General features: G+C 45.7%; 2 protein-coding genes across 15 annotated transcripts in view; both read left to right on the top strand.

The window, feature by feature from the left end:
- Positions 1–1,932: 1,932 nt before the first annotated feature.
- Positions 1,933–14,194, top strand: LOC141946719 (uncharacterized). Its single transcript, XM_074876971.1, has 6 exons — positions 1,933–2,323; positions 2,664–2,732; positions 6,530–6,649; positions 7,959–8,015; positions 10,587–10,646; positions 11,635–14,194. The coding sequence occupies exons 1-6, from the start codon at positions 1,933–1,935 to the stop codon at positions 12,435–12,437; spliced, it is 1,500 nt and encodes a 499-aa protein (XP_074733072.1). The 3' UTR covers positions 12,438–14,194.
- A 2,509-nt stretch (positions 14,195–16,703) lies between these two features.
- CEP350 (centrosomal protein 350) overlaps positions 16,704–20,927 on the top strand; it is an 83,718-nt gene continuing 79,494 nt past the window's right edge. For 4 of the 14 annotated variants that reach the window (XM_074876962.1, XM_074876965.1, XM_074876960.1 and 1 more), the window contains exon 1: positions 19,008–19,297. The gene's annotated coding sequence lies outside the window, so the exon portion shown is untranslated. Of the gene's footprint in view, positions 16,777–18,791; positions 18,890–19,006; positions 19,298–20,927 lie in introns of those variants that run through there. The other 10 variants (XR_012629910.1, XR_012629909.1, XM_074876967.1 and 7 more) reach the window with 5 other exon arrangements.

Genomic DNA, 20,927 nt, shown 5'->3' with positions numbered 1-20,927 from the left:
TTTTACAGCTCTCTGTCCCCACAACCAGCCGGTCCCTTCCTCACGGGAGGCAGTCGGGAGCGGGCAGCGGGAGCGTCCTGCCCCCAGCTGTGGAAGTGTCACAAATCCAGTGGCGGAACTGCAGCTCAGCAAGCGAGAGAAGCCAACGCGTGACAAAACGGGGGGAGTAGGCTGACAAAACTTCAGCCTGCACGGGTTGAGCACCCGGTTACCTGAAAGCAGCTTGGCAGGAGAATTAACTGGTCAGCCTAGGGCATGAAGTCATCCACCATCACAAAACTGTTACAGAAAAGCACGCTGACGTCGTGTAATGTTGCTTTCTTTCCTTTAGCATTCACAAAGTCATGGGATAAGAGCTGGGATGTAGAATTATAACTCAACAAAACTGGTCTTTTTTTAACTCGAGTTTGAGGGAGGATTTTATTAGATAGGAATAACATTTTCTCTCAGTTGCAGAAGAACCAACAGCAGCTATGTGAATTATAAAGGACATGCTATGTAAATATTTACACAATGTGATCATTTAGCAACTTTCTCTGGAAACTTGTGAATAAAGTGATACTATTTGTAGTTGCTTTCCACCCCGTCAGAAGTCATGAGCCAGTGACCGGCGGGTCTTTTTCTGCTTGATTTGAGCTGAATGGATGGTTCAGCTGTACTTTGAAACCTCCTGATGCAGTTATTTGTTACATCCTCTTTTATTTTTGCTTTAGAAAACGCTGCTCAAATGCCTGTGTTCTGCTTTTGCATCTTGAAAGAGTGACAGTACTTACTCTATTGCTGGTACAGAAGGAGGTATGCGTCATTTATGTCTCTCGCACTTGCTTCTGGATGACAGTGGAACATTCACAGTGCACTAGTGCAGCATTAAATTGTTTTTATCTTGAAATATACGTAGACAAGACAGTTGCAGGAGCAAAGATTGAATGGCACTTCCCTCACCCAGCCTTCTTGTTTTGAGTGCACCCAGCAGGTACACACCTACCCCCTTTAACCCTGCAAAACATGGCCACGAGCATACGTATTTTGGGGCATTGTAGGTAAGATACTGCTGTTACAGACGTCAGTATCATCTTCCTCAATCCTGTTTCTTTCAGTATGCTGAAATCCTTTAGAATTTTTAAAAGGCCCTGCATTTGCTTAGCAACTTCTTTCCAAACTGGTCCCAGACCATTTGGTAAGCATCTGTGCGGCGGTTATAGAAAACGTCCACTGTCGAAAGATGGGAAAAGCAGGCACACGCAGGTGCGTCGCAGTTTCAAACACAACCCTCGTGCATGCTACGTTTCGGTAAACAGCGACCGGACCGTGCGGGCATTTTTTCAGATGGCTGCGGGGGACACCGCCGTGCAGGCGGCGAGGCCGCGGCGCTGTCCCTCCGCGGGAGGCGGGCAGCCCCCCCCCGGCCTGGGGCTCAGCCCATCCGCCCGCCCTGGCAGGGAGGAGGCAGCGCCCGGGGCCTCGCGGAGGGTCACCCGAGGCGGTGGGGGGGCCCCCGCCGGCTGCCCGCGCCCCTGCCCGCCGCGGCCCCTCAGGTAGGGGAAGAGAAACCGCCTGGCGCGGCCGAGGCGCCTCGCCCTGTCCCGGCCCTCCTGCGTGAGCGCGGCAGCGGGCCGAGGCCCGCCCGGAGAGCTCGCCGGGCCCGGCCTCCCCTCAGGGGCCGCCCCCGCGGGGCCCCGCCGAGCCGAGGGGAGGCCGCGGCCGAGGGGGGCGGCTCGGCGCGTCGGGCGCTCCCTCATTTTTTTCACTGGAGGGCAGCCTCGGCGCAGACCGGGCCGCGGGACGGCCGCTGCCCGGCGCTCTCTCGGCCTCCTCCCGCCGGGAGGCAGCGCGGCAGCGGCGGGCTCCGGCGGCGGCGGCCCCGCTTCCTCAGCGGGGCGGGGGGCGGGGGGGGGGGGGGGAGGCGGAGGCGGTGGCGGCGGCGCGCGGGCCATGGCGGGCCGGCCGCTGTACCACGTGACGCCGCGGCGCCCCCTCCGCGCGCAGGCGGCGGAAGCAGCGGCGGAAGCAGCGTCGGGTGGTGAGCCCGCCCCGCGGGGGGGCCGGCGGGAAGTGAGGTTCGCGGAGCCGCCCCCGCCGCGGGAAGGCGGCAGCTTCGGTCCCGCGCGGCGCGGAGCGGCGGCGGCGGGCGGACAGGGCAGGGGACGGCGGCGGCGCGGGACGGCAGCGGGCAGGATGGTGGGGGGCGGCGGCGACGGGCAGGCTCCGCCGGACGCCACCGAGCTGAAGCGCAGGCGGAAGAGCCCCCGGTTGTCGGCGGCGCGGGCAGAGGAGGCCGAGGCGGAGGCCGCGGCCGAGCCCGGCCCCAGAGGGGCGCTGGAGGGTGAGCGACGCGGGCGGGCGCGCGCAGGGCGCCGCGGTGGATCCCGCGGTTGAGGGCGCGGTGGGGCGGTGCGAAGTGGGGCGGGCGGGCCCGCTCCTTCCCCGAGGCCGCCTGGTCGGCCTGCGGGACCGGGAGGTAGGGGCAGTCCGGGGGGGGTGTGTGTAGGGGGGGTGGTGGTGTGTGTGTGCCCTCCTGGACAGCCCTGTTGGAAACAATGGGATGTTCCAGTGAATCTGAAAGGGGTGTTCGGTGCTCCTGGAAGGCCTGTCAGGCTGGAGACGGGTGGGCTTGAACGGAGCTGCCCGGCCTTGCCGCGCCCTTCACCCGTTTCTCGTTTCAGGAGAGGAGCATCACTTTGGGAACGCAGACTCCTTGACTCGCCCCCCTATAAAAGCGTGTAGGTCCGCAGGTAGGTTTTAACTCGGAGAAGCTGCTGTGTGCGCTGCTTGCAAATGTGCTGAAATGCAGAAGACTGGAGGAAGTGGTGGGTTTTGGGGTTTAACTCCTTTGCAGGTTTTAGCGTGGTTCCAGCGTACAGGTAAGGAAATCCCGCTGCCCTTTTTAGTCCATCTATGAGAGGTGAGGACACTTCTCTGCCTTCCAAAAGGATCGGTGCATGTAGAGGACACTGAAGCCCTTAGGTGGCTGTTTTACCTAGCGCATTGCTTGGAACAGTACTTTGTCACAGCATTAAAATGGGGAATAACTGATTTTGCTAAGTGCTTGTTTTTTAAAGGCCAGATTTAAATAAAGTGTCTTGAGTTGCATAAATAGATTGCTATGAGACTGTGCTCCATGCAGTGTGCAACACTGCTTATGAGGAAGTGCATAATTGGGGCTTGCCTGTCCTTTCTCTGAAGCACCAAGCATGCATCAGGACTTGCTCTGGGACACTGGGGCTGGATGAGCTGCTGTGTTAGCTCTGTGATGCACCTTCTTGTTTCTTTCTTGATGAAAACTGTATCCCCAAAACTTTAGAGGGGTGCTAACTTTGTATAATACAGCCACATGACTTTAGCCTGTCATTCCATCAGAAAACTGCAAGCAAATTGTATTTCCTTCCATTTTAGTCCGCAGCTCTGTTTTGAGTTGGACTGTATACGTCGCTAGTATGTGGCAATTCTCAGATGGACGAGTTGGGCCAGCTTGCGACAGTTCCCCATTCCCATCTGTATTCTTGCGACAGGGCTGTCACCAAGCTCTTGTTACAGCTGCGATGCATGGCCCTAATTACCTGGCACTGCCCTTAAAAAGGGCTGCCAGTGTTACGTTTCAGAAGCAGAATTTCCAGGAGGTGTGGAAAAATCTTATCTTGAGGGAGGAAGAGAGATTACGAGTATTTGGGAAAGTACAAAGTTTATTTGTGAAAAAAGCTGTGGGAAGCTGTTACTCCCACACGATGGCTAACAGGGCACTAACATGTTTAGTGATATAAATGTAGCTGGGTTGCTTTAGGAGGTACAGGTGAGTGGGTTTTTTAGTGTAGATGTCTCTAAAAATGAGGCCAGGGTGGGGAGAGATGCCCCCCCCCCCCGCCTCTCCGAACTCTTTAACAGCGGTATTTGATTATAGTCACAACAGGCATAAAAGTATGATGTTAAGAGACCCTAATGCTTTATATAGAAGCCAAGGAGTAATTTTGCCCCCCTCGCAGTCCTCCCACCCGTAGCTACGCAGTGTTGTTTTCTGCAGAGTTCGGGGGAATGCAAGGTCTGGGGCAACAGGACAAGCAGGGTGGATTTTTATAAGGACGTAATTGTCGTACTTCTCTGAGAGCAGAATGGAAGCAAAACCACAACTTGAGAAACTGGTTTCTGGCTTCTGCTTAGAGGTTTTAAATATAGATTAGGAAACTTGCTTCTAGAGCTAAAAAGCTGTAAGAGCCTACAAACCCTGCCTCGCATTAGGCATCTCCTAGATCAGCGAGCTAAAGATACATGCTAGCAATCTCCATTGAAGTCGTCTTAAAATACAGAAGTAGAGCATACGACTGTACGAGTTAAAGGCAGGCGCTTTTGGTGGGTTTGGCACTCAGGTTTGTGCTGTCTATAGTTGCTGTGGAACACCACACAAGGGTGTTGCAGGCTTATCTCTGCGTTGAAACAGATTGAACCCACAGGGATAGATACGTACTAGACTTAAAAGAACAAGTTCCACTATGTTAAAATAGTGGCTTTATATTTTGGTTTATAAACCTGTAGTTTATGAACTTGGAGATTTCTAATCCTTTTGATTAAACTGGTGTATGAAATGGGGGTAGTAAGAAGATCACTCTTCTGGTAGGTGACTGAGCAATAGGCAGCTGGCTAGCAGATTGAAGGTGGATTGGAAAATCCTCACTAGCTGTCTGAGAGGCAGGAATGATCCTTTGGGTAGGAGGCTTAAGGCCTTGTAAGGAAACAACAGGCATGTCTGGACTGGAATTTATATTTATGTATATTTCTAGGAAAGTTAAACTTCATAAAGGGGGAGTTTACATTTCTCTGTAGGGGATGCCTTGTGTGCTGTCTGCTTGCATTAATGCTTTTCCTGTTGGTGATACCCACTATTACAGAAGGTGCTGATTCACAAGCTGTCTTCATATGAGAAATGAAATTGTATATATTTAAATGCTTCCTTTTTACAACAGTTTTTAAGAACGCTTTGAGGGACGCAGTACTGATTGATGCAAACAAGGGGAGAGAAATTAAAAAGTAGGGACTGCATGAGTAGCCCTCTTCAGATTCATAGGTGTCTCTGGTCTCGTGATTACTAGCCACTGCTACTAGTGAGATTTTCCTTGCAAAACCTCAGTACATAGTGAAATATTATGGGTATGTTGTTTGGCATTCCTGAAGATCAAGAAATTTGATGAGGATCTTCATTCTTAGTTTGGTGGGAAGTCAGTCACTTAACAGCTTTTTAAGATGGTTTTGAAAACATAGTATCCCACTCACTGTGTGCAAATACTTTACTGTTGTACCTGTGACTTAATAGTTTAAAACTTACAGTTTTTTCCCTCGTTTGCGTTTTGGGTTTGATTTGGGTGTGGGTTTTTTTTTTTCTTCCTTTGTATGCTTCACATACACTGGCATACTAAAGCTGCCAGAACATTTTAGAAAAAGGTTTATGTTTTCTTTTCTTGAAGTAAAATTAATAAACACTAGGTGGCAAGCTGTGTGTTGCCCTCACACATATGGGAAAAGAGCTATAGAAACACATTAAACCCCAGAAGAACCCAGTACTGTTAAAAGAATAAAAGGCCCCAGTGTGAATGTTACAGAGAAAAAGTTTTACCAATTGTATTCCCTTTGTTGTTTCCTCTGCTAATGCCCTTCAGCCTGATTGCTGTGTCATGGTCTCTGTTCCACAGCTGTACTACAGCTTTTATTCCATACCTGAATTTTCCCCCCGCCGCTCCTTGAATCTGGGCAACCATGTGGTTGCACTTTATCCTTTCAAACCTTTTCTCCTGGTGTTCTGCTTTTGACTGGCTTTCCAGCCCTGACCTTTGCTCTGTCATCTCACAGGGCTTTTTTCTTTCTAGTTAGTAACGTTAACCAGGCTGGGTTTCAGCATCTGAATGGCTGTGTAATTTTGGCAAACAATCTAAAGGTGTTGGTTTAGATTCTTCCTAGCTGCCTGAGGGGATTAAGTTAGGAGCATAGGTGCCCTGGATTGCTGTTAGGGTTAATGAGAGAAAGAGACACAACTAAAGGATGGCTTGGACTACATGAAAAGGGGACTTAAGTTCTATATTTGCTTCTCTCTCTTTTCCCCTCTGCCTAATGCTGTAGAAGACAGCACAATTATTGTTTTTGTGTGCCCAAAGCTGTGGGGAAAATTCTCTTTACTCCCATGCTTGTGTATTTAGTAGTTTACACTGAATCCCTTTAGTGTAAGGCATTTCTTGGATCATAGCATTTGGTGTCTTGATGTCTGTTTTTTTAAGTGTTTTTAAGCCAAGGACTCCTAAAAATAATTTAAAAAAAAAAAAAGTGTGTGATGGTGTAGACAGCTATATTTTTAGTGAACTCAAATTTACCATTAGCTTTTCAAGTCTTAGTTGCTTTTGGTTACATTTTAAGAAAGTAACTCCTGGGAGATCACAACTTGAAAATCACTGATTTTAGATCACATATGTTCTGAAACTATGTCTTGGGCACAAATGATACTGCACCTATACCAATTCTCTTTTTCTTTTTTTTTTTTCTTTTTTTCTGACAGGCAGTTCTTCAGTTTATTTTCTTCAAGAGAGTCCAATAAAGGAAAAAACAAAGACTTATGACAGTAATGAACCTGAGAAACCAGCAGAGCATCAATCAAACATTTATACGCTGTTAAAAGGTAACACCACCAGTTTTATCAGTACCTTTTCCATGATGTAATAAATGATTGTTTAAATGACCTAAAATGAAATTCTTTCAGTTCTGTTACAAAAGGGGGAGTTGTTGAGTTGAAATCTGAATGGATGAAGAAGTTTAAAAAAAAAAAAATAAATTCAGGGTGCACTCCTACCTATGAGTCAAATTAAAACTGATTGTAGTATGACAGTCATCTGCTTGGGTGTAAAACCTTAAAGTTCAAGAAGGCACAGTTTTAAGCTTTGATAAAAAACTTAGGTGTCTTTTTTGAAAAGCAGTGAGTAATATCATACCTGCTTTGAAAACCGTTATGAGAGTGGATCTTTTAATTGCCTCAGGCAAAGCAAAACTGTTCTTTTTCTAAAAGTATGAGTTACTTTATCAGGAGGAAGCTGACTGTCCCAAGTGATTTCAAAGTGAGGGAGCACTTTTTCTGTTCATTGCTTAAGATTTTTCTCTTATATTTGTTACAGAAGCAATAGGGAAATACAGTGAGGAAGAAAATATGGGATACTTTTTAGCCCAGCAGAAGGTAGTTATGTTACTAGAGATGGTTTGAATACATCCAAATAAATACTCTATATAAGGGAGGTTTTTAGGAGAGCTGATAAGTGGTCAGAGAGCGAGGTGGTGGCCTGCATTCATTTGGTGAGTAACAGTCTTGATCGCACAGTGTTTGTGGGAGGGCACTGGAAGCAGTTGTGACCGCAGACTGACAAAACACAGGCGTGAACCAGGTAGCTGAGATGTGCACAAGAACGCCTCTGTGTCAGCTTGCGCTTTCCCAGGAGCACATGCAGGCATTTTGCTCAGGCAGCGACGGACACGACCATGTTTGCTGGAGTCCCCCCAGGCTGATAGCTGTGTTATGGTGTTTGCTTTATGCTGTTTATTTTTGGTTTTTCTCTCCTGCTAAATAGTTTTAGTTTCAGAATCTAGTACCTTGTATTAGCAATCAATTAACGCTGTTAATTTCCCATTCTTTCATCATTATTGCATCATTACTCTTTTAAAGAAAAAAAATAGGAAGGATAATTTTGTGTCATATTGGGAAAAGCAGGGTGAAGGGCCAAATTAAGCCCTTTCTATTAGATAATAGTAGATTTCTCCACCTACAGAGGGGTCCAAGAGGCTGTCAAACGGCACAGACTTGGTTTGGCAGCACAGCATATACTCTTTCCCTACTAACCTCTGAGGATTTCATAGAAAAGAGCTAAAAGCATGTATGGCTTGTCTGTCATTCCAACCTTTGATGTGATAACGAAGTTCTTTCATTTGTGCTTTGGTTTCAGAAAGAAAGGCTGACTTCCTTGAGAAAAATCAAGAGCACCACTCATCTACATCACAGAGTAAGTAGAAAAATAGATACCTGGTCTTTCCCTGTAATTAAGTGAAAAGTACAGAATTATTTTCCTTTCCTCTGCTTATGGATTTTCTTGTGCCCTGGGACACTGTCTGGGAAGGTGGAAAGGGATCCAGGAGGCAGCTCCAAATGGAAGCTGGAGAAGGCAGCACATTCCAGAGGCAGAGCCCTTCTGTGAGGTTATTCAACTTGCTGACCACTGAAAATGACCCACCTTTTTTTTTTTTTTTTTTTTTTTCCCCTTTTTGAATGGGTTAGGAAATGGAGTTGATTCGTGGAACAGTCAGTAAGTGCAGAGCATGTACTAGTGGCGTTGTGGGGGTGAGCTCAGGAAGGGGACAGAAACTTCACCTTTTGGTAGCAGTGAATGTTAGATTAGTTTGTACATGCCACCTCCCCTTCTAGCCTTTCCCTGACTAGGTGGCCTGCTATGATTTAATTAGTTGTCTTATACTCCTGGAGAGGAGCAGCATTTTTCTCCAGTCTGTTCATCTAATGACCAATTCCTTGTGTTTCAGATTTTTATCCTCAGTTGTTTTTGTGGATTTGTTGGTTTGGGTTTTTTTTCCTCTAGGAAGAGTACTTGAAAGAAGAGAAAATGAAAAACTTCTGAATTCTTAGTAGCCTTCTGTTCTTAATGTCTCAGTGATGCTTGTTTCTATCCTGAACGGGTCTAGATAAACAAAGTCTTGTAAATCAGAATTCAATCTGGAGAACCCGGGGGGGTGGTTCAGGGTTTTTTTTTTGAAAACCACAATGCCTTCCGGAAGAGAAGCTCGTCTTGTGGCAGCTGCCCATCTGTAAAACGCCTTTGGAAAATTAACTGATGCTGGGAGTTCTTGCTAGTCTGGTACTTTTTCTTTCCTGTGCCAGAGGTAATAGGTGCTGCAGGAGTGACCAGTTGTGTGTTGGGTGAAGAACTTTGGAAAATCACTCTGAAAGCTCTAAGGTGTCTGCAGAAGTTACGCCTTTTGAGTTAGGCAAGACGAACAAATTGCTTGGCCTTCATGCAAATTGTGTTGTAAATAAGGAAGATTCTTAGATAGGATAGGATCTGGTTTTAGACTGTTTATTGAAATATTTTTTCCTCTAGCGTATGAATCACAGCTGTCTCCTAAATATGAAACCTGGTCTTGGCAAACAGGGCTATATTGTAAAATATTGCAGATTTGAGGCGATTTTGATCTGTTAACTATTAGAAGACTTACATAAGCTCATTCAGTTACAAGCTCCATGTCTGTGCCCTATTGGGGTGGGGGGTTGAAATTACAGAATAATGTAGCTCATTAAGCCAGTTAAGCTCCAGCTTAAACCAGAGCTGCTTTTAGCACCTTCTGCGATTACATTCATACAGAAACAAGGTTATAGAATTTATTTTAGTGTTCTCAAAATAACTACTGCAGGGTGTGTTTGTTCAATTTATTCTCAATAGTGCCATTGACAGTATCCTTATTTGTTTATACATTATTAAAGAACCTTCAGCTTTGAACCAGTTGCTGTAGCTCACAAGAAGCCAGAAATTCTCATGTCTTTTTAATTAACTGACTAAATGCTGAAAACATGCTGACCAGTAATTGCACTGTATATATTCATACTGGTCTCTTGGGAAAGTTGTTCATAACACTCCTTTATGGATAATGTCTCTTGTACTTTGCTGTGTGGGCCCATTTAAATAAAGAGACCAAAAGTATATTTTGAAGTTGAAAGCTTGCATTTTGCTTTAAAAGCACAATTCATCCCAAGAAACTGACTGCTGATGAAGCAGATCTCTGACCCAAGCTAGACGGAGAGGGGATACGAGACTACGCCTTTAACATATCGCTTTGCTCTTGCTACTTTTATCTTGCATGATGTTGTTTTTCTAATAGGTGTGTTAATGGAGCTTCCATTTTTCTGTCCCTCAAATTCTTGAGCAAAATCAGGAAACTTAATTGGGACGTGGGATCCTTGTGCAGAAAATAACAGGTTGTTATCTCTCTGCCATTTTGTTGTCTAGTACTTGAAATGCCTCTGGTTTTATTTGCATAACTTTTCAAGAGTTAAAAATCTTTGGGGGTGATTTGTGATAGGTTGGGGACTTTTTTTGCTTTTTATGCAAGATTGTCAAGATGGCTTAAGAACTGACATTTGGCAAATAGCATAGATGGAGGGTTGGTCTGCCAGTTGAATGGGACTTCTCAGGCTAGTAATAGTGGTGAAAGTACCATTTTCCTTGTTCAAGACCAGCCTTGCTTGAGCACAGGAGGGTGAATGTTGCAGAAAAGGACAGAAGGCCCCACACCTGATACAGCCCTACCCGGGATGAGGTCACAGCTTCGCTTTTGCTCCTGCTTAGCAGGACTGGGTTTGCTTCAACATGGTGTTATGCAAGGGTGCTTTGTTAACCTTCCTGTAAGCTTCGTAGAATTTTGTATGTAAAAGCATAACTAAGAACAGCCTTTCATTGAAAATAATGCAGTTTGGTGATTTCAACTCCCTGTTAAATTCCCTGCTGAAAGATTGGTTATAATTGTTGTCTTAGTATTCTTCTCATGTTCCTTTCTTAATCTCTTAACAGGCAGAAGTAAATTTCGAGATCAGTCCAGTATAGGGAAGGAGTCACAGCCTTTGGCCAAAAGTAAGGCTTCTGCTTTCACTTCTATTTTGTGCTTGTGTTACATTTAACCATTTTCATGCCTGTCCAAGTATTAAATTTCCTGGTAGCTGGTGTTAAACTGAGGGTCCTTGCCAGAACAGATGGTTTGCTTGCTAGGGCATGTGTTTTCAGCACTAAGGAAGGAAGGGTGGTGTATAATAGGTAACGTTGCCACCTGAATTTAAGGTCTTCCATCTGTAGTGTTTACAAGATTTGCTGCAAGATTAAAACTGAGGCAGGCCTACTGGTGTTCTTATTTAACAGTTGTTGTGTTGCTGTCCTAGTAAAAGTTAGTTTTGCCACTGATTTTACTGGGAACAGAATTGAGCCTTATGCTTGCAGTATGTCAAACCTGTTAATTTAACTGTTCAAATACCAAACCAAATCAAAATATCTGATATTCTCTGTGCAGTTTGCTGTGTGTACTCTTCGTGAAGCTGACTAATCCAAAGATCACAAATGTTTTCTGGTAGTGTTGATCACCAGCGTTTGAGATGCAAATACTACTGTAGACACTATTTTTATCCTTATGAAGATAGGGAGGAGAAATAACAACACAGAAACCATTCTGGTGATACCAGGTTTTTGCAGAGCCTAAATGTAGGAAAAAGCTTGACCTTCTTCAGAACCATTTTAAGCTCTTAGTTTGGATTTGATTAAATAGAATGGAGTATTGATAAACTCTCAGAAGAGCTCCTTTTTCAGAAGAATGTCCAATTTCTTAGTCAATCTGGAAATGCATAAAAATGTCCTTTTTTTATGCTGTCCCTTCACTAAGTTGCTAAAGAAGTTCAAAGCTGTTTGTGTGGGTTTTTTTTTTTTAATGAGAACATCTTCATGCTCTTCAACTACTGTACCAGTAGCTTGAGATTAGGACAAGTTAATTGAATTCTACTTTTTCCTCTCACTTGTTGACTTCTGATTCCTTTTAAAACATTGTTTTGTCCCTGTTTGCTCCTCCTTTCTGTAGATGATGGTGAATCGCAGAGTGGATTTCACAAGAGCTGGACTTTGTTACTGGTTCTGTTAATTAGTGTCCCATTGCTTTATGTCCTGTGGAGTGGAATGCCAAGTCTTCTAGACGCAACTTTGTCAAGTAGAGATACTCAAATTCTGCAAGCGTTTCGGGCCCGGATGAAGAAACTAAAAAATACGTACCAAAGTCAGGACCCCAATCTGTGGAAAAGAACCCATGTGTTCCTTGAGAAACATCTTAATGCTTCCCATCTGCGTTTGGAGCCGGCCATCTTACTGTTCGCAGCTGGCCAAGAAGCTGAGAAAGCACTGAGGTGCCTAAGTAACGAGATTGCTGATGCTTTTGCCTTCTCCCAGAATGCTACTACAATCAAAATTAATGGGGCAGACAAAGCCATATTGGATAGTGACGTTGTCAAGCTGGAGGTAGATAATGAGCTCAGCTCTGGGTTCAGAGAAGGCAAGAAGGTAGCAGTGGTGCATCGATTTGAGTTACTGCCTGCAGGCTCCACCTTAATCTTTTACAAATACTGTGACCATGAAAACGCAGCATTTAAGGATGTGGCTCTTCTGCTGACCGTTCTCCTGGATGAGCAGTCGCTGAGAAAGAGCCTCACCTTGCAAGAGGTTGAGGAGAAAGTCCGGGATTTCCTCTGGGCGAAGTTTACGAGTTCAGATGTTCCTAGTTCTTATAATAGCATGGACACAGATAAGCTGAGTGGACTGTGGAGCCGCATATCTCATCTTGTGTTGCCTGTTTGGCCTGAAAAAGGCCTCCCTGCAGAGGGATGCACATAAAAGTTATCAGACAGGACTTGGGAAGGGAGGAAGACAGAAAATGTATGTTGCAGTGGCTGAACAGGGAAGAACTTACTGCAGCTGCTGAGCTCAGGCAGCGTACAGTCCCCTCTGTGCAGAGAAATTCCACCAACTGGCAGGGTTGTTTCTGCTAAAGTAACTGGGTCTTCTCTAAATCAGCTGCAGAATGTAAGCAAGGAACTTGCTGGTTGTTGGTAAGTTGTGTTCAGTGACTTATTCAGGCTTGGTGTCCTGGAGCTGGAAGTAAGTGTCTGCTAGTGCAGAACCACTCCTCTGCTTCTGAAGCTGTCTTGGTGCACTGTTGGCTTTGCTATGAGGATCCTGTTCTGGTGGTGCATAAAGCTGGTAGCTCGTTTGACAAGGTGACAGGGTGCAAAAGCATCACCTTCATCTGCCAGAATTCTTACTTCTAACATGAGAAAAAACATAAACTGAAAATGATGATAGTGATGTGAGTCTAAGCACAAGCTTTTTCTTGATCCATCTGATCACAACATAGATGTCAGCTGTCTCTGGCGACTTCTAGAAATGGCAAAATTGCTTGAAAGATTTGTGACTTGTAGAGAACCTTTCAGCAAGCATTTCTTCCTTAAATGAGCCTGCCCCAGACAGTTCTGGAGAGTGAGAAAAGCTGAGGTACAGAGGATTGCTTAATGTTAGTAGTACTGACGTCAGTTAAATAATCCCTCAGCACCTCTTTGCCTTGCTGCTTCCAGGAGTTTTCTGCTCTTTGTCAAAATTCTGCAAGTCTTAAAATCTGGGGGGGAAATGATAAAATGCCAGCTGTGTGTACACTATCTCCTTTCCAAACAAAATCTTAGGAAGACGTAGGTTATTTCTCATTTTAATAAGATAATTATTTTTGCATCAAGAGAATTTATTTATTTGGGGTACTTGGTATCCTAGAAAAATAACCTTTCTTCATGTGTCTGTGTTTAACCTGCTGCTTGCTGTATAAGCTTCTAGTGAAGAACAGATTTGCAATGCATGTTTTTAAAATACATTTTTTTTAGTGTGCCTCAAGCTGAGAATCCCTCACACCAGACTAAAAACATGTCCTTGCTTCTATTGTAAGTATTTTGTGTAAAAAAATAAAGAGAATTGCAGCACTTCCATTTCATTGCTGTTAGTGTGTGCTCTTGAACTATTGGTCTGTGTGCATTTGGTTTTATTGAGTATGAAGGAAGGTCTGAAGACTGCTCTCAAATTAATAGGATGTTTTCTTGTAACAGCTGAGACATTAGTGGCTCTTGGACCCATCCTTTATTCAGAAGCCCCTTGAGCTGTCCTGTTGCAAAATGTCCTTCTTAGCCAGGAAAACTTCTTGAAGCTTCTGGCTTCTTTGTGCAAGCAAAGGTCTGGGGTGTTAAGTGGAATGGACCAAAATCACCTTTAGCATGTAAAAGAAGGCAGTTTGAGATGCAGAGCTGTGGTCATTTAAACCAGGGGTGGGTTTGTTCTAACCACTGAGACCCAGCAATGGATAGTGCTTTTTATTTTAATGGGAAGAAATATAAACAGTAAAAAGACATGGAAGTGCTGCTGTTCTGGGTGATTAAGAATAGCTCAGGAAGGAAAAGATGGCATTTACATTTTGGACATTTCACTGGACAGATTTTTTTTTTTAAGAAAAAACAACTGTGACTTATTTCCAAGTGTGTCCTGATAGCATATTTGTATATTATGTAAACTATTTTAGTAATCATTAAAAATAAATATACTTGTTTGTTTTATAAGCTGTTTTAAGATTTGCTTATTGAATTTTAGGTGGTCAGACTCTTTTTTTTTTTTACATGTTTAAGATTGTTCCTTTTACCTTTGACCAAGTACAGATGCCTAAAATACAATCTTTTGCAAAATTTAGAACTCTTAAGAAACTTGAGTGGGGGGGTAGATACTGGGGTGCAGATAATATCAGGGCTTTTCCCTAACAGGGAACACTTCAGGAAATTGTAATAGCTCTGAGTTGTCTTTTACTTGGTGTTCTTGTACTAATTCTTCAGTTCTTATTTCAGCTGGAACTAATGATAAGATATGGTTCACTTGTTTCATTAGTCCTATACAAGAGTCAGCAGCTGACAAAAGGGATGACTTCATTCTTGTTCCACTCCTAGCTGCATGTTCCTTTACCTCTGCTGTTGCAAACTAGTGCACCGTGAACTGACTGGAGGGACAATCTTACTAAAAACTAGTTTAGAAAAAAAAGTATATAATTAGCAGAATTGGCAACCACAAAAAAAAGACGAAGTTATGACATGAAGGCAGGAGATTCCACGCTCTTACACAATTCAAACATATGTAATCCAGGTTATTTTCTGTTTCTAAAACTGCTCCCCCCCAATTATGGGGTATTAAAGAGCTATGTTCCCTTGTTTCAAGACAAAATAGGAAGGTGCCTGGAAAGTAAAGACTTAATGTTGTGCCAGACAAAAGAGAATCACTTTCTTTTGTTTTGGTAACTGTAGAGAAAGTGAGGTTGTATTTCCAGTTATATGGTGTGTTGCTTAGTCTGGAAAAATAAATGAAAAGCAAAATGGTATACACAGTAGCCCCTTCTGGAGGAGGGGCTCAGGATTAGAAGGCTGTTTCTGCTCTTGAAGTAGTAGGTCCTTTTTTGTAGCTGTTTGTGGCTTTGTCCTTAAAAGGCTCTCATTAAATATCCACAGGTGCTTAATGCAGATCTCGTTAACTCACTCCTCCTCAACCAGAGGTGAAGAGTAATGTCTGTCTTGCTCACAGGCAGCTGATTACTATCCTCTTTCTATAATTATTTCATTGCCTGCAGCAAATGTAGCCATTTGATGTTTTCCAAATTGTAAAATACTTTGGCTGCTTCTAGAGAAATCTCACTTCTGAAGTTGAACTGTCCCCAACTGTCAGCAGATCAGAAAATTAAATAGTCTGTGACAGCAAAAATGTGCTTATAAAGAGCAAAGACACCAGGCCTGGCCTTGGGACTGCGAAGGGGGGATGTTTCTTGTTCTGTGGGCTTACAGCATACAAACTTTGGGCAGACTATGATCTTTGGGGAGCTGAACCAGCTACACACCAGTTTGCAGACAAAATTTCCAGCACTCTGCAAACTGGACTGGAAAACGCAGTCAAACCGCTCCTTGGGTTGCGAGCAGACACCCGCAGCTGGCGAGAGCCCCCTTGTAGGTGGCCAGCCCAGGCAGAAGGTGGAGTGTGGCCCCTCTTCTGCTACTCCTGCTGTGGAGGAGGGCAATACCCCTTCTGCCTTCAGCAGTGGATGTTATAAAAGGGACCTAGAACAATACACAGCCCTGTCTGTTGTTACCTTGTCTTTCACACCCTGCTCTGAGTCACATTGTGCTGAGCAGTGGAGTTCTGAGCATGCTAAGCAGGTTCATTAAAAGGACTAATTTTTTTCCCTATTTTTTCACACCAACAAAAGCATTTTATCATTTTTCACAAATTAAAAAGGTCATGGTTTTCATATCTTTTTTTTTTTTGAAAAAGATACTTATTTTGAACTACTAACCAATTCAGCTCAAACTGAGTGCAAAAGGCAAGGTGAGCTCCATGTTAAGGTAGGCATAAAAGTATTTGCTGTACAGAATGCAGCTCTATGCACCATCTATAGTGCAATTGCCAGCATGCTGTATTTAGGAAAAAGAATCTGGTTTTGGAGGTGTACAATGATACATGAACAACTTGCCAGATTCTGTGCTAAGACCCTGTAGCACAGCTGGAAAGCAGAAGTGATTCTGGGCTTATTTTATAAGTCCAAATCACACAAAGAACAATTTTCCATGCATTGTTTCTGCTGCAAGACAAACTGCAAAACTGTAGGAGTATGGAGAAGGTGGGGGGGGTTCCTGTAGTCCTTACAGCTGTCCTGTGTCCTGTTTTATTGTCAGCTCCTGACAGTTGGATTTATAATTGAATGCCTGGACAACCTCATTCCATGTCCAACAGGTGGAAGCACCCTTCCCCAAATTCCTCCGTGGCTTTTGGGAGCCACGTCAGTCAAGGAAAGGGGGGAGGGAGTCTGGGGGCTCCAGCCGATCTTTCGGCTGCAATAGCCAGCTGCCCCTTTCTAATTTTAGAAGGGGTGTGCAAGAGTAGTATGGAGTGGAAAACTTTCCAAACCTCTCTTAAAGCTGCAATACCCAAGTTAGCCCCAGATGAGATTGTGGCTCTTTACTTTTAACTTACTATCTGTCTCCATCCACCACTTCCAGTGCTTGGGCAGTGCTTGCTGCGGTTACCTCCGTTGCTTCGCAGTTTAGCGAGCAGTTCATCAAACTGGAGTGTGTTCGGTTCTTCCTTTTCTCTCAGCTGTGGCTACTTGCAGGTAAACAGTTTATTTATTTCTAATTTCACAAGATCATTGTATTTTCTGTAATAATGTCTTTCTCTTCTCTTTTTGTCTGATGTTTCCCTGTCAGAGCTTTCTGCTCATTGGTAGGGAATCTTTGAAAAAGTAACCTAAAGTTTTACAATTAAGTTCCACTGACAGATACAGAGAATAAATAGAAGCCATATAGAAGCAAAACCAGTAGACAAACATTGCCTTTTCATTTCATTTGACTGACTGAAAACAAATGATTTTCATGTTTAAAAAAATCTTAATGGGATGCCTTGTTTGCCTGAAGATGACAAGGAGGAGCATGAAACTAGATTAACTGCTTCCAAGTAGAAAAGAGAAACTATGTTTAAAAGCATAATTAAAGAGGTAGTGCATTACAAAAGTGCTGAATAATTTAAATAGGCTGCCAATCCAGCAATATTAAGCAGTAAATTTAAACAAACACTAGGTGATGACAGGGAATGTAATAATTTAATTTGCCCTAGTCTGAGATCAGGGCTCCCATACACTGTAGTAATATTGTTTTCATTGACTGAAATTGTCATTATTATCATTATTACTTAGTCTTCTGCATTTGGGAGGAGCAGGTTTGCTCTCTGAGGACTTGGGAGGGAATTAGGCACTACTTACCACTATATTCCATTGGAGCTGTGCTCATCTTTCGGTTGTTCACCTACTTTTTCCCCCATCTGGCAAAACAAAGTCATTTTCGAAGGTTTAAACATCTCAAGCTTACCTCTTGTTTCAAAGGAGGTATGCTTATGCTGGAAAATATACTCTGTAATTAGTTAGTGTATGTAAAAGAGCCAAATTAAGGTTAAAAGGGTATCCTATGACATGATGAAGTTCTTCGCAGCTGTAATGGTCTCTCAATGTTTAGGGTGTTTTTGTATGGCGTTCCCATATTGGAGTAATTTACCTGCAAAATGTTGACAATTCACAAGAGGAGGGGCTATGTAAAAATAGTTTAATCCTTTTTGTTTAAGAAAAAAAAAAAGGGGGGGGGAAAGAAAGGTCTAGTAGTTTTAGTGATTCTTTAGTGATTGGGGTAGATAACTCTCCACCCCCGTGCTCCCCCAAGAAATTTGGCATCTGTAGTCAAACAATCATGCTAATGACTGAAAACCAGACTCGGGTGAAGTTGTAGACAAGCCCTGAAGGAGACATTCCCAAAATAACTGTAGGAAGCATTTTTTTCCTGTTCTAATAACTTTCCTTCTTCAGTGGAAATAATCTTGTTATAGCTGGATAACATCTTAGACCTATTTTTGAAATGTGGGTGGTTTTAATGCATCTTTGGGGTGGAATCTAAGCAACAGAAGATGGTGTACTAACAAATTCTTCCGGGTTTATAATGACTTAAAAGTGAAATTAAGTCGGTGGTACTCAGTCATCCCTGTGAAGTATTGCAAATGTTGTTTATTTAAACTTAAATTTGGCAACTGGGAGACTCTAATCAGAGTCGCTTTCATTTTACAAAAAATTTAAATTATTTTTGTAAAGATGACTTAGCTATGAATACAAATGACTAAAAGCAGTGCCCTAGTTTCGAACTGGAGCTGCTTCAGGAATGCCAGCATCAGCGTTGGCACCGCTGCAGCAGTGGTTTAATAAACATTGCGAAGTCCCTGTTCTTGCATCAAAACCGAGAGCTCTGCCACAGCTCTTTATTTTTTCACGATTTGCATGTGGACTGAACCGGCAAGTCAAGTCTGCACAACCGTGGAGGAGTGTGGGGTGGGGGGGAAGCTTTGAGGAAATTATTGTAAAACAACGTTTTTCTGAGGTCGAGGCCTCGCGTCTGGCGCCCAGAGAAGAGTGAAGAGTCGAACCTGCCCGGGCCCGGGGGGTGACCGGAGGCCCGGTGGGGCGACGAGAGGCCTGGCCGGGCCGCCCCGCCCCGAGGCCGGGAGCCGCCGGCGGCCGCCTTGCCCGGGGCCGGGCGCGCCGCCGCGTGGGCTTCCCGGGCACCATGAAAGGTGCGCTCGGCCGGCGCCGCCCTCAGCCCTTCCCGCCGCCCGGGGTGCACCTGCAGCGCGGCGCCGGGCTCCGCTCCTCGCCTCAGCCCGGCCTGGAGCCCGGCCGCGGCTTCAGCAAGGTAGGCGGGCAGCCGCGCCGCCCCGCTGCTCGGCTGAGGCGGGGGGGCAGGGCGGGGAGGCCGCGCCGCACCCAACATGGCCGCCGCCGGGGGTGAGGCGCGGGCGGAGGGGAGGGGGAGCGGCGGGACGCCGCCATGTTGGGAAGGTCGGCGGCGGACCGGCTCTCGCGAGACGCGGCCGGTCTCTCCCGCCCTGCCCCGCGCCGCCGCTCTCGCCGCCGCCGCCGCTCCGTGTCAGTCGTTGGCCGGTAATGGCGGCGGGCTGGCGCTGTTGAAGGGGCTGCGTGCCGGCGGGCAGCGGAGCCGAGCTTGGGGCGCCGCCAGCTCCCGCCGTCTTTCTCTCTGCTTCTGCGGGATGTGCCGGGACCTGCCCCCGGGCCGGCGGGCGTCGATCGCCGCCGCGACCAGGTGAGGAGGAGGAGGAGGCGCCGGGAGCGGCCCGTGCCGCCGCCACAGGCCGCGCTCGGCCCGGAACGGCTGGCGACTGCCGCCCCGCTGGAGGCCGGGCCGCCGGACGCGGCGGGACCGGCGGTGGGGCCGGGTTCGGCCGCTCGCGGGGCTCGGCGGGCCCGGCCGGCGGCCCGGGGTGCCGGCGGCGCTGCCGGCTGTCACTTGGCTCGGCCTCCGCTGGCGCCGCCGCCGGGCTCCGGCGTCCTCTGCTTTACCCGTCTTATCCGTGAAGTCTCTCTCTTCTCCTTTTAATTTCTTTCCTACTGCTTATTGTATCGGGGGTAGCGGGGGAAGGGAGAGGGTAGGGGAGCTCTAGTCTCACTGTTGTCTTTTCGCCTTGTATGGGAAAACCGCCGAACCCGGGTTTTTCTGTGAAGCTGAGCTGGCTCCGGCTCGCTGTCCGCCTCTCGAGCCCGGGGCGGGCAGCGCACGGCTGGGCCCCGCTCCTCTCGGAAACCGCCCCGCTGTGCCGGCGCTTTTTAAAGTTTAAATGTTCGCTCTGCTTGTGCCAGTGCCGTGGGCTCGCTGCCCTTGGGCTGGGGCTTGCCGGGCTGGGGGAAGAGGACCGGCATCGCGCGGTGTCTGCCCGCTGAAAGTGCTTCTTACATCCCTGGCTAAGAGCTGCCCCAAGCGCTTCCTGCCTTCATTAGCGCCATTCAGTTGGGCTGTTGTTGGCATAAAGGTTTTTATACTGCTATGACTGTGGCTTTTTTTCTCTGGATGCAGTTTTCTATGATATAATGCCTACTGTTGATGTAGTTTTCCTGGCATAGTTTGTCTCTTTCTGTCTTCGGGTATAAGCTGTATCTCAGCAGCCAGGCGTCTCCTGGCACATTGTGTACGTGTGTGCATGTAGAGGTTTACGTGTCAAATAGCTTCATTGTGTAGATGAACGCTCCAGTGTCTTGCAATTGAAAATTTACAACTTGACGGGTCAGTTCTGTATTTTGTCATCTTAAACTCCTTCATAGGGCTACAGAGCGTACAGGCTTGAAAACTCATTGAAGGGTCTACGTACTGGTGGAACAAATGCGTGTGGAGCTGTAGGTGGTTGGGTGCTTGTTTGTTGTTTTGCATGTGAGCTCAAAACGTTCTGTCAGACTGTCTGTGTGGACAGGCTAAGTTATGTGAACTGCTTGCTCTTTCGTATAGTTCTGGTTGCTACAACAGTTTCATTAGGTAATGCTTTAGATAATTAAATGCAACTGAGGGTGTGGCCACGCGAATGCTGTAAACTGTTGAAGGCTTCAGTTTCTGTGAGTGACGCTACCTTAAACAAAGGTATGCTGCATCCACTAAACAGCAACTTAATTTATGTACTAATGACATGTTTCTACAAGGGGCCAGGGTACTGCGGAAATTATGTTAGTGATTGGTGTAGATCTGGTAGACTCCCTAGGCTAGGTGTGGTGTTAACTGAAAAAATGTGATTTTAAAACTATTAAGACGTTTTGTTTGCATGGATTTGTTTTACTAAGCTTGCTAAGCTTTGGTGCATAGCTTAAGTTTGCCACTGTAACACTGGGAAGACTTTACAGATATAACAGTCCCAATACGGGTGGTGTCTTTCATGTCTTGAAATAACTTT

This window comes from Strix uralensis, chromosome 8 (genome assembly GCF_047716275.1).
Source record: "Strix uralensis isolate ZFMK-TIS-50842 chromosome 8, bStrUra1, whole genome shotgun sequence".
Lineage (NCBI taxonomy): Eukaryota > Metazoa > Chordata > Aves > Strigiformes > Strigidae > Strix > Strix uralensis.
The sequence above is the reverse complement of the archived record's forward strand: the minus strand, read 5'-3'. Positions and strand labels throughout refer to the sequence as shown.

Coding starts and splice junctions, on each gene's coding strand:
- LOC141946719 (XM_074876971.1), top strand. CDS start 1,933: ATGGCGGGCCGGCCGCTGTACCACGTGACGCCGCGGCGCCCCCTCCGC. Junction 2,733..6,529: donor AAAAGCGTGTAGGTCCGCAG/GTAGGTTTTAAC, acceptor TTTTTCTGACAG/GCAGTTCTTCAGTTTATTTT. Junction 10,647..11,634: donor GTCACAGCCTTTGGCCAAAA/GTAAGGCTTCTG, acceptor TCCTTTCTGTAG/ATGATGGTGAATCGCAGAGT.